The sequence below is a fragment of the Arvicanthis niloticus genome, chromosome 20, assembly GCF_011762505.2.
Source record: "Arvicanthis niloticus isolate mArvNil1 chromosome 20, mArvNil1.pat.X, whole genome shotgun sequence".
Classification (NCBI taxonomy): domain Eukaryota; kingdom Metazoa; phylum Chordata; class Mammalia; order Rodentia; family Muridae; genus Arvicanthis; species Arvicanthis niloticus.
In genome coordinates this window covers 5657616-5670595 of record NC_047677.1, presented here as the reverse complement: position 1 = coordinate 5670595, position 12980 = coordinate 5657616, and the positions used below count along the sequence as shown (strand labels likewise).

Below are 12980 nucleotides of genomic sequence, written 5' to 3'. Positions count from 1 at the left end.
TTCATTTGTAATACTTTCTCAAAAAAGATCTGAAGCAAACACCACAAAACATTAATTTTTGTTAAAACAAGATAAAGAATACATTAATACTGTCTTATCTAATATTTTTATTTGTATTTAATCATACAGATAACAAAACAATAACAAATAGATTGTTTAAATAACAAAATGTGGTTCCAAAGATTCTGTTCATTGCTCATAGGTTTTATTAACCTTTACAGTTAATAGGAATGAAATCCAGAGGAGATTTTAAAGTGCTCACATTCATCAATTATAAGAGTATTGTATTCCTAGGAATGGCTCTGCTTCATGAGGTTTGGAGGGACCTTTAGCACAGGACTCCAAGAATATATAGCCATTACTTTAACATTTTAAAGATCTATTATACAGCACTGTGAGGCAGGTACATAAATCATCAAGAGCTCTTTTTTAAGGCTTACAATTTTTTTTGATCAATCAAAAATAAAGCAGTCTCTGTCCATCTTGGATAATTATCAAATCTGTTAAATGTTTGCAGAATCATCAAATGAAACACTATAGAAACATCTATACTGTGTATTTCCTTGAAACTGTTATCAGCACACTAGCAACTCATCATTCACCTGAGCCCATATAGTGAATGACTTGGAAGTATTCTTGGTTAGTGGGATTAGCAACATCACTATAATCTTATTTTCTGGTAATGTGTATTGAAATGTGCCTTGTAGGCTCTGAATCTGGCAATTGTCCATCATGTAAAATAGCAGGGACAATGACCTGTAACTTTAGATTTGCTGCTTTGAGGTTAAATACACCATTAACAATTTTATGGCCTCTATTTAGTGTATTATGTGTCAAATACTCACCAAATTAATTTTGTCAATGTCATAATCTTAACTAGAAAACTATTGCAGTGGAAGGAACAAGAATGTTTGGTATTATTTATCCGTTCTGAGATTACTAAATGTAAATTTTATTCATATATTGTTTATTGACTATTTGTCAAGGAATATTGAGTCCTGAAAATAAAGACCAAGATAACACCAATTTGTTCAAATTGTGGAAACCTAGTGAGTAATAGAGATGAGTAAAGATAAGTTCTGTGTGTGGCTTGAGCAGTTATTAACAGAGCATATATCAGGGAGTCTGAACCCACTGAGTAGCAGAAAGAGTATCAGCCTTCCTGGTAAAAGTATGTCTCGGTCATTTGGAGACTGGGGAATAATATTTATTGTTCTATTGCTCTGAAGAAACACCATGATCAAGGCAACTCTTATAAAAAAAAAAAAAACCTATTGATTTGAGACTTGCTTTTAGTTTCAGAGGGTTTATTAGTTAGGGTTCTCTAGAGTAACAATTTATATAAAAGTTCTATAATGAATCTGTTTATATAGAGGAAGGGGATCTATTAGAATGACTTACAGGCAGTGGCTGAGCTAAGATAGCAATGCCCACCTCTGGATGGAAGGTCCAGGAATCTAGCAGTTATCCAGTCTACAAAGCTGGTTGTCTCAGTTGGTCTTTAGCACATGTTGGAATCCTGAAGAAGACAGCTGAAGTGCCTTTGAAGAAAAGCACCTGATAGGGTGAGAGCAAGCAGGGAGACAGAGACAGAGAGAGAGAGAGAGAGAGAGAGAGAGAGAGAGAGAGAGAGAGAGAGAGAGAGAGAGAGAGAGAGAGAGAGATCTTCTTTTTCAGGTCCTTTATATATGCTGCCAGTAGGAGTTGTGGTCCAAATAAAAGTTAGACCTTCCTGCCTCAAATTAAAGGTTTATTTTCCACGTCAAATATCCAGATAAAAGGTGTATGTGTCTTTCTGCTTCTAATGATTACTAATTATGAAAATGTTCCTTACAGCTGTGACCATTCATTTGGGTTTTATCATAGCAAGGAGGGTGGCAGCAGGCACGCAATGTGCTGCTAAGCAGTAGCTGAGAGCTTTGCATCCTAATGTACAGGACAGGCAAGGGGTTGGGGGCAAAGAGAGAGCAATCATATCAGCCTAGTGTGGACCTTTGAAACCACTAAAGGCCAGCTAAAATGATCACCCTTATAGACTAAACAACTACTGGATTCCTGGAACTTCCATTCAGGGTCAGTCATTGCTGTCTTAGCTTGACCACAGTCTGTAAGTCCTCCTAATAAATCCCCTTTCTCTATACAGTGCCATATATTCTCCAACAAAGCCACACCTCCTAATCCTCCTCTGACATCTCATCAACTGATATGCAAATATGTGTGCCAATGAGCACCAATCTCATTCAAACCACTGCATTCCAGCCCCGTGTATATTTATAGCTAGAAAATATTGGAAAATGCATATAGATCAACTTCAGGAGTCGCCATAGTCTTTCAGTCCTAAAGCTGTTTCAGAAGTTCAATGTCTTTTCTGAGACTCAAGGGAATTTCTTAACTGTAACTTGGTAAAATAAAAAGCAAATTACATACTTCCAAAATTCAATGGTCCAGGATATACATTACCATTCCAAAGCAGAGGAGAGAAAGCATAGTGATGAAATATTGAACCAAAACAAAACCAAAAAGCAGCAGGGCAAGGCATTTACATGCCCCATGTCAAAGCACTCTTAGTATCTTCAACTCCTTTCAGCTTTGTTGAGAGCATCACACTTCTCCCTCTTAGGATGGTTCTATAGCTAATCTGCAGATTTCCTTGACAGGTATCTCACAACTCTGGTATTTCCAATGTGTTAGGGTCTCAATATAATCAATCCAGGCTTTACCTTTACAGCAACAGTCAATGGTGGCTCTCTGCCTTCATACAATGACTCCCCTGCCACATGTTTGCCTTAGTGACTTTATTTAACTGAAGAGGAAGATTTTATACTCTTCTACTTCTTTGTATCTTTGACTCTAAAGAGAGAACTATCTGGCCGAAGCTGCCAGTTTCGACTGGAACTAGCCCTTTCTTTCAATCACATTTGCCTAAGCTTTCTGTTGTTGATGGTTGCATGACTGCGTAAGCTTTCCTTTAATTTAAGTTCACAAGTTGAAAGCTTAGCTGGGTGGGGTCTTGTCCACTCTCTTTGTTCCATTTTGAATGGAACACTTACTTTAAACTTTCTGTCTTCTTATGCACTAGACTTGCTTCCATGATTACATTTTCTGGTGCTTTTTTTTTTTCTCTTCAAACTGCATTTTGTATTTCTTTTCATCCTGTTTAGGTTTTTTTAAAATTTGTTTTCATTATAGATGTGCATAGCAATGATCACTAAAAGCCACATGCACAGTCAGTACCAAATATCTTGAAATCTCCTCTGCCAACACCACTAATTCATCATCTTCAACTTAGTCTCTGGCAAGTTTTTAGGACAAGGGCAGAAAGAGGCCACATTCTTTGCCAAAATATCATAAAATCAGTCTCTTGGCTATTTACTAATATTTTTCCTCTCTAAAACCTCTTGATCAGGGTTCCCATATTGCCCTCTGCACCACTGCTCATGTTCCTTCTAGTATGACCAACTAAGGCTGCTTATAGTCCAAAGTCCCAAAGTCCACATTCTATCAACAAGCAATATGGTCAGGTTTGTCACAGCAATAAGCTACTCTCTGATACAACTTGTGTCCTACTCACTGTTCTATTGCTGGATAGAGACACTGTCACCAAAGCAACTCTTATCAAAAGAAGTATTCAATTGGAAGCTTCCTTACAGTTTTAGAGGGTTAATTGATTATTATCATTATTATCATGAAAAATAGCATGGCATCTTTCAGGCAGGCATGTTGTTGGGCAGTAACTAACAACTTCTTTATATCCTGATCCACAGGCAGCAGACACAGAGAGTAAAAGAGACAAACATTGGGGCTGGTATGGGCTTCTAAAACATTAATACATACCCCTAGTGATGTACATCCTCCAACAAGGCCACATTTCCTAACCCCTCCTCAACATCTCATCAGCTGGCATGTAAATACAGATTGGCATGGGGGCCAATCTCATTAAAACTACCACAGGTACCCAAGAAGAGGGAACAGTACCTAAAAAGACTCAGACAACAAAGAATGTACTTGGGGTCAAATGTTCAGATCATTCTCTGGTCCAAAGAATCTTCTCTATGCTCCAGCTGGGTGTTTTTTACATTCTTAGCACCAGTCACTCTAAGAATGGCCACTAATAAACTGTAAGTGCTAGATTTTAATATTAGTATAGTGACCTTCCCTTGCTTGCCAATCACCAATTAAAATTTCTGAGACATTGGATTTGGGGTTTTTTAAGCTCCATAGATGAAGGGCCTATTCAATCAATTAAGAGTCACAGGTTACAGAATAAATCTTGATGTAAGTGTGGATTTACACAATGTGTAGACAAGGTGAAAGTGCTGTGCAAGGGCATTGAACAGATGACTGCTGTGAGGACCAACCCTGGGATCACATTCTCTAGCCTTAGACTCAATTGCAAAATCAGGAGAGTGATTTACATTACACAGCTGCCTCTTGACATCTTCACACTTTTCTCTATTCTTTGTTTCAGGCATTTCAAAACACTTAACTGACTATATATACCAGGAGGTTAAGTATAATAGGTACATATTTGAGTGAGGCATCAATGCTACTACCCCAAATCCTCAATGAAGTGAAGAAGCAATTTGTAAAAAGTCTCACTACCCTGAAAAAACTACAGAGAAGCAACTGTATATTGGCTGGTTGGGAATAGGGGTAGGCAAATAGGTAGGTAGATAGGTAGATGATACATAGATAGATAGATAGATAGATAGATAGATAGATAGATAGATAGATAAAAATTAAATGAATAAGAGGTAATATGTTAAAATATATAGCCCATTAAGAGGGAGTTTTAGCATGATAGGAGCCTCAACTGTAAGAAGTGTGGCAAAGGCCAAGGTACCTTTCTATGTTGTCAACTAGCCATGTATATACTCTTATGGCCTCTGATAACCTGAAAGCTTAGTGTTCACGAGTCTCTATGAATTTGGAAAGGCCACTCATTAAAAAAAATAATAATAATAAGGTCTTCAAATCGCCAAGTCTATCCCAGAGGGAGATAGGCCCTTGGGCATCAGTAACAGGTTAAGCCAATGGCAGGTAGCCTCAAAAAGAGTCTCCAATGCTCCTGGAACCTGATATTTACATACTTAATAAGATCATCCTCCTTCAGTGAAACTGGACTTAGGTTTCTAGAGAATTGAATAGGGTAGAAATGTCACTTTGGGGGTGAGGTTATATAAAACCTAATCTCCCTTTCCATTTCCTGAAGAAAGCTCACCACTGTGACTTTGAGACAGTACCCTGAAAAATCCCCTGTGGTGAAGCTTCCAACAGCCAGAGGAGGGAGCTTGCCCATTAAGAAGCCCCCTCCTCTTCAGTCTTTCACATGAAACCTTGCCCGAGCTAATAGTTTGCCTGGCTAAGTTGCATCTAGATTCTTACCTCCTTAAAACCAAAACACAATAAAATGTTTCTTGTATTAAACATCTATATTTTGAAATAAATTGCTATGTGTAATAAGTCATATATATCATCATTATTCACTCAGAGCTTCTGAATACTCAATATTGTCTGTGAAGACTTCCAAGATGGACTCAAAGAGCTGTGTGTAATCATGACCAGGCTACTTTGATTAGTAAGATTTATTTCAACCTGGAATAGATATGACAATAAGAATGAAGGTGTCTAAAGTCTGTTCATGTGCTTTGAATATAAGATAAGGTGATGAAATTAATTATTGACAGCATAGAGACAAGGGTTGGGTGGCAGTCTTCTCCATCCTAAAGCTTTCTCTCTATACATCACTCACATGTCTCTAGATCACTCATGGGTAGTCTAGCAAAAGAAACTTCTGGATGCCATCGTGGAGTCTTACTGCAGACCTAATGCCACACACAAAACTATTTCCAATTAGCTGCTTTTTTTGGTCTGTATTTGTTTTAGCAGACTCTTAAAATTTATTTATCATGCTTTGAGTTTTTGTGCAATGCAACCTTTCTCATACATTTTTTTTCACTTTTCTAATGACACAATTAAATTATTCTTTCACATATCTGTAAAACCTCCATGGTAAACAATGACCTACCCAGTCTTACTCTGGTATAGAAACTAGTTTGAAGCCTTGAAAGTGACCATGAAGACTATTTCTTAAGTAATGCATGAAAGTCTTTGATACATTAACTCACTAAAATATTGGGTGAATATGTAGTGAAAAAATGCATATGTAGGTACATAATGCAACAGTACTTTAGAATTCTAAATATGTAATATGTTATATGTCATGCTTCAGCCATTTTTTCTTCTTTGTACAGGAGAAGAAAACCTTCTGGCAATTTTACGACGAAGATGGTGGAAGTATATGATCCTTGGCCTCATAGACTTAGAAGCTAATTACCTGGTAGTCAAGGCTTACCAGTATACAACTCTGACGAGTGTCCAGGTAATAAAGATTCTTCTCAACTTTCTAGATATAGCCCACTTCAAGTTTAATTTCTTGGAAATCTGTATACTACATGATGGGTTTACTATTTTTAATAATTTTAATTTTTTTAGTTGAAAATAGATTCTTTTCTCGTACAATACATCTCATCCACAATTTTCCCTCCCTCCACTCCTCCTAGCTCTTTCCCACCTCCTCCCTCTTTCAGATCCACTCCTCCTCTTCAAAAAAGAGCACGTGACAACAGCCAAATGGGACAAAATGAAATATAATAAGTCAAGGCCTTTATCTGTTCAATAAGAAAACGCTCATATCAAGATTGGACAAGGCAACTCAATAGAAGGAAGAAAGTCTCAAGAACAGGCCAAAAGATTCAGAGATATACTTGCTTTCACTGTTAGGACTCTTGCAAAAATACCAAGCTAACAGCTGTAACTTGTACTGGGAGAACCTCGTGCAGACCTATGTAGGCTCTTTGCTTGTCTTTTCTGAATCACGGAAACCATTCAGGCCCTTCTTGTTTGATGCAGTGGGCCAGTTCTCCTGGTATCATTGACCCCTCTGATTTCTGTAGTCTTTTCTCCCCCCTCTTCCTTGGGGATCCCCGAATTCTGAGAGAAGGGACCCAATGGAAACCTCCAATTTGGACTCTCTCTGCATAATGTCTGGCTGTGGGTCTCTGCATCTGCTCCAAGAGGAAACCTCTCTGATGATGACTAGACACAGCACAGATGTACAAGTATAGCAGAAAATCTTTATGAATTATTTCATTGATTTTCTTCAGTTGTGTTTGATTCTTCCCTAGATCTGTGGGCTATCAAGTCTCCAGTTACTGGAGACTTGTCCTAGGAGACTAGTCCAGTAACTCTAGGCAGTGGAGGGCATGAGTTCTTTTTTGTAGAGTGGGGCTCAAATTAAACCAGACATTGGTCACTTCTACAAGTTCTGCACCACAAATGCCTCAGCACATCTTGCAGGCAGAACGGAGTGTAGGTGGCAGGTTTTTGTGGCTGTGTTGGTGTCCAGGTTTCTCTTTCTGTAGCCTGCAGGCGACCTTTACACCATGGGGTGAAGGCTCCAAGCCAGCATTACCTCAAACTCTCTACTTTCAATGTGCTTTATGGATGTTGTCCTTGACAATGGAGTCTGGCTGTCAGTCTTCAGAGAGCAACCTGTTGCCCAAGCATCAGCCGGGGTTATTTAGGGATCTCCATAGGACCTCCTTAGCCAAAATCTCAACAGTCCCTTGACTGGAAGCCTTGACTAGCTACAAATGGCCAGTTCAGACTCTGTATCCCCCATTACTAGGAGTTCTCATGAGAGTCACCCTCTTGGATTTCAGGAAGTTTTTGCCCCACTAGGTTTGCCACACCCCCCATCCAAATGCCCCCAGTTCCAGTCATCTCTCCCCATACTCTCTTCATCTATTCATCACCCACACCTGATCCTTTCTGTCCACCTTCAAAATCCATTCTACTTCCCCATCTACGTGTCCCTGTAGAGCTCTCCTCTTTACCTAACTTCTCTGTGTATATGAATTGTAGCTTGATTGTCATTTACTTAACAACTAGTATCTACTTATAAGTGAGTACATACCACATTTGTCTTTCTGGATCTGGATGACTTCACTCAGGATGATTTTTTTCTAGTTCCATCCATTTGCCTACAAATTTTATTATGCCATTAAAAAAAAAAACAGCTTTATTGTGTAAAGTACCACATTTTCTTTATCAATTCTTCTATTGAGGGACAGCTAAGTTGTTTTTAGTTTCTGGCTATTATGAATAAAGACACAGTGAACATAGTTGAGCAAGTGTCCTTGTAGAAGGATGCAATGTCCTTTGGGTATATGCCTTAGTAGTATAGTGGAGTCTTGTGGTAGATCATTTAAAAAATTGAACTCCATTTATCTGTCATTAATTTTTCCTAAATTGGGTATAATTGGACAGCTTTTTTTCTTAGTTCTAAATATACCAAAAAATAATCATTTACAATGCAAAAAATAATTCATGGATTTGAATGCTGCCAACTAGTCTTGTGTCAGCAGGAGAATTATTAATAAGTATAAAAATAAATCTGATTTCATCACAACTTAACTTTTTTAGAATGTTAATAGACTTTGATTAAATAAGCAAGCTGATTAATAATTTTTCTTTTAGCTTTTTAAAATGCATTGATTATTAAATCTGAAGGAATATGTTTTTTTCCACAAGTGGATAAAAATGAAATTCTCAGAATATGTTATGTATGAAGATAGCTACTTTTTTACATCTCTTTCTCTCCCATCCCCTCACACATATGTGTACATGCATACATATACACAAACACAAATACCAGCTTAATTTAGTTTTTATAATTACTGGATACTCATTTTTCTTGCAACTCCAATCAGTTTGATTGCATTTGTTTCATTCTCATTTTTCTTTGTGCAGAAATATTGATTTCACAGCTGTCATAAAATTCCAAGACTAAAACAAAACATTATTCACCAATAAGCATGAACTGAGATATGATGCCGGTCATCCTTTTAGTTTGTCTTGGAGCGACAATGGCATGAGTGAATACACAAATATACAAATACACAAATACCTGAGTCAATATGTACACTGTGGACTGAGGTGAGAAGTGACCTAAACCTTGTTTCCTCTTTCTATTTAGTTACATTCCTAATTTTCAAATGAATTTTAAAAATGGTTTCTTGGTCTACTTTTGTTACTATGATAGAATAATGGAAAATTGATAGTTCATAATGAGTATAGAATGATTGGATCACTGAGAAATTCAGTATCAATGAGTGAAAACAAAAACAAGAGTAAAAGATAGGTCAATCCCCCACTGAATAATGTCTCTGATCTCACCAGTGACAGTAGAGCAGCAGTAGCCAAATTACCTTTTAGTGACCCTTGGTCTCTACATACTCTTGCAACAGCAATTAAACATTTACATAAGTTTTGGATGATACAAATGTGCAAACTCTAGTAGATAGCTTAAAATAAAAGCATGTCTACATGCGGTTTGTATTTATTCTTGAAGTGTGTGTGTGTGGACACATGCAGGTCCACATGCTGAATGTGGAAGTCTGATGACCACCTTGGGTGTCTTTTTTTAGGCACCACCTACTTTTATTTTGACCTGAACTTGCTCAGGCTATGCTGACTGACAAGCAAGCCCAAGGGATCTTCCTGTCTCTGCATTTCCAGCTCTGGAATTACAAACTCAGGCCAACTCTGTTCAACACTGTCTCTTATTCAGATTCTGGGGATCAACTTCAGGTCATCCTGGTTGCAAAGCAAGCATTAATACTGCCTGAAGTATCTGACCCCTGGGCCCAGCCCATTTCCATATACATCTTGCATTCTGAGAGCATTTGTGAGGTGAATTCCAGTAAAGAGGCACAGTGAAGCAAGAAATGAACCAGCAGAGAAGACCTGAACAGGCCCTCTTAACTTAGCTTTTAAAATCCTGTGGATTTTGGGTTGGCATTGGATGCGAATGTCCAGATGGAGAAGACTCAGAGTTCCTGCATGCATTCTCTAGCTCTGTCCTTTATAAAATTATCTATATGGCACCTTTGCTCATCTGGGACCCTCTTTTTATCCAGGTATAAGAGCTTCTGCATCCGGAAATTGAATTTCCTATTTCCATATTTTCCTTCTTACCATTTCTTCTACAGAAAAATAATTCCCAAGATGCCTCATGCACAATACATAACTACTTTTGGTCAAAATATATTTCAACATGCTCACATCCTATATTCTTGGTAAGATTTTAGGCATCTTTAAAACAGGAACTGTGGCTTGTTAGAATGATTTATGAATTATACATAAATTAGCCTTTAGAAATATATGCATCTAATATGGTTATAAGATTTCCCATTTATATTTGCTTTGATATTCTTTTAAATATCAGCAAACTAAAAAAAAAAAAAAACACACAAGAGAGTTGCAAGCTCTAACTGGAGAATAATTAAGCACTTGTCTTTCCTTCAACAGTGATCATTATGGCTTTAAAATGAAAAACCCTTTAGATACATCCTAGTTACACATAGTTGTACATAGTGAATGTAAATAAGATAGGTTTTTTTGAAATGGGTACTTTATTATAAATTCCATTTTTAAAAAATCTTTTATCCATTTTCAATGATAACTTTTTAAAAAAATAATCATGGTAACAAAAATCATTAGCAATATTCTCTACAAATGTAACAATTGGGTATTCAGTATATGTTGCCACTGTGTAAAGAGTAGTTTTCTGAGTCCCACTTTTCATTAGCTTCTTCAGTTAGAAACAAAGTCTTTTTTTTTTTTTTTTTTTTTGGTCCAGTCTTTAACAGTTAGAAATAACAGTAAGAATAGGATGTCCCCCTGTGCAGATTCCCCACATTAAAAAACTTCTTTAAACAACACACCTTACAGACACAGAGGAGGAGGAGGAGGAGGAGGAGGAGGAGGAGGAGGAGAGAGAGAGAGAGAGAGAGAGAGAGAGAGAGAGAGAGAGAGAGAGAGAGAACAGTTTTTAAATATCTCTGGCAAACATTTTCTACTATTTGGAATATGTTTCTCACTTCATCCCTTCATCTTCTAACTATTGATATCTTTCTCACTTTAAAACTCTTTCTACATTTAGGATGCTTTCAAATCATATATTAATTGAAAGTGCAACAAAACTGTCTTTAATGGTAAAGACTATCTTGGGTCTTATATAGAGCAATTAGAGAAAGGGCAGTCTTCAGTACAGTCGGTCAAATGTCTTAATGATGGCATCTATCTATCTCTCCATTTTCTGACCTTTCCGGCTTATCCTACTGCAGGCCCTTGTTGTGGTCATAAGGTAGATTTCTGCCAGCACAAATCAGAGCATATGCTTTTTAACTTATGACCAGTGATAGACAAATAAATAGACTGATAGAAAATCAAACAAATGAATAAAGCATGGACTTATAACCAGTGAGCAAAAGCCTTGAAGTCTACTCTGATTGGACCATACAAGTAGCCAAGGAAATATTGCAATATTGAGGGCAAGTTGGCTTAGATGTGGACTCCTTGAACTAACAGGGGATGAGATTTCTTTCATCGGTTTACTATAGATAGATAAATTCTTCTTGGTTAGCTTGCTGCTAACAGTTTTAGTAGGATAGCACTCCATCCAAGTGAGGGCTAGATCAGTCTCACCCAATTATATCACTGTCACACATTGCGAGCGAGACAGATGGATGCAGGAGGACCAGCTACAATGTCCTTACATGTAATTTAGCAGAGCTAAAGAGCTCCACTGTGAGAAGGGTTCTGCTGTGCTTCCATAGTACTTTGTTCCTGCTCCGTTTTCACAGTTTCCTTGCTAAGAATAAACTCGTGGATCTCTATTTAACTCACTGAACTCAAGATCTTTCACTGAAAACACAGTTTCTTTTTTCACCTTTGGTGCTCTAGTTCCTAGTAGAAATCCAATGTGTACTGGATAATCAATATTTTTAAAGAGGTTAATTAAATTGCATCAATCTCTAGCATTTAGGGGCACAGAAATTCCCAACAGTTTCCTACCTAAATTTAGAGACTTCTGGAACATCTATGACAGATTGGACACACAGGAAAAGCAGAATACTGGCTCCTTGGCAGAACCATGAGGTGAACCGGAATCCATGTTCATAAATGGATGTAGGGAAAATAAGGAGGTATCTACTACACTTGATGTTTCTTCTTTCATTTCTTTTTATGTCTGGCTTTCAAAAACCACAATTAATTATTGGTCCTTTAAGATTTATGGGTTTTTTCCTCCAATTCTTTTTAAGCTTTTCTTTCTGGGGAAACAGTAACAATTCCTAACATTGATTCACTGAGCCTCAGATTTTTAAACCAATTTATGTTATATGCGATCTTGGTTTGTGTTCTATTGTGAGGGTGGAAAAATCAACATGACCAAAATCTGGAAAGAAAAGTTAAAAAAAAAAAAAAAAAAAACAGTCAAGTATAGTCAAAGAATAGATGTCTGAGTGATACAGTGTTCAAGGAAGACAGGGAAGACTGCTATTGGAAAGCAGAGAAAATTTATAGAGGTCTATGAGAATGAGTAATTTGTGTTAAGATTAGAACATAGATATTACTCTATATAAGAACTCAATAGCTATATAGAAACATGGAACTAAAAACACAGGGGCAATGTTCAAAGGATATTTCTATTCTATTCACACAGTTATCTCAAAATAATTCCTAAATACTTCTGGGTTTCAAACATTGGTTTGAAATAAAGATGACTCAAACACTTGAAAAAATATACAAATATACATGGCTATTCCTCTTCTTTTGGAGCTCCTGCCTCTCAGGGGTTCTTACTTTTCTGTAATCTACATTTGCTTTCTTGATGTGTGTGTGTGTGTGTGTGTGTGTGTGTGTGTGTGTGTGTGTGTGTGTATCTGTGCGTGTAATTAAAGCATCTATACATTCTGTGTTTTCAAGAAAGTTAGCCTTTCATCAAACAACCAATATATGGTTCTAATCAGCGATTTGCATTTTAGAAAATATTAACGTGGTTCTATTGCAGCATTTGTGGAAATGTTCTACTGAAATGAACTAGGGAAGATTTTTCTAACATGGAACTGTGA

The 12980-nt window shown here is 37.1% G+C and overlaps 1 protein-coding gene across 1 annotated transcript in view; it reads left to right on the top strand.

The window, feature by feature from the left end:
• Slc35f1 (solute carrier family 35 member F1) overlaps nucleotides 1-12980 on the top strand; it is a 414651-nt gene that overhangs the window by 326351 nt on the left and 75320 nt on the right. The window contains exon 3 of the mRNA XM_034523723.2: nucleotides 6255-6382. Within this exon, the coding sequence (XP_034379614.1) occupies nucleotides 6255-6382 (128 nt within the window). The remainder of the gene's footprint in view (nucleotides 1-6254; nucleotides 6383-12980) is intronic.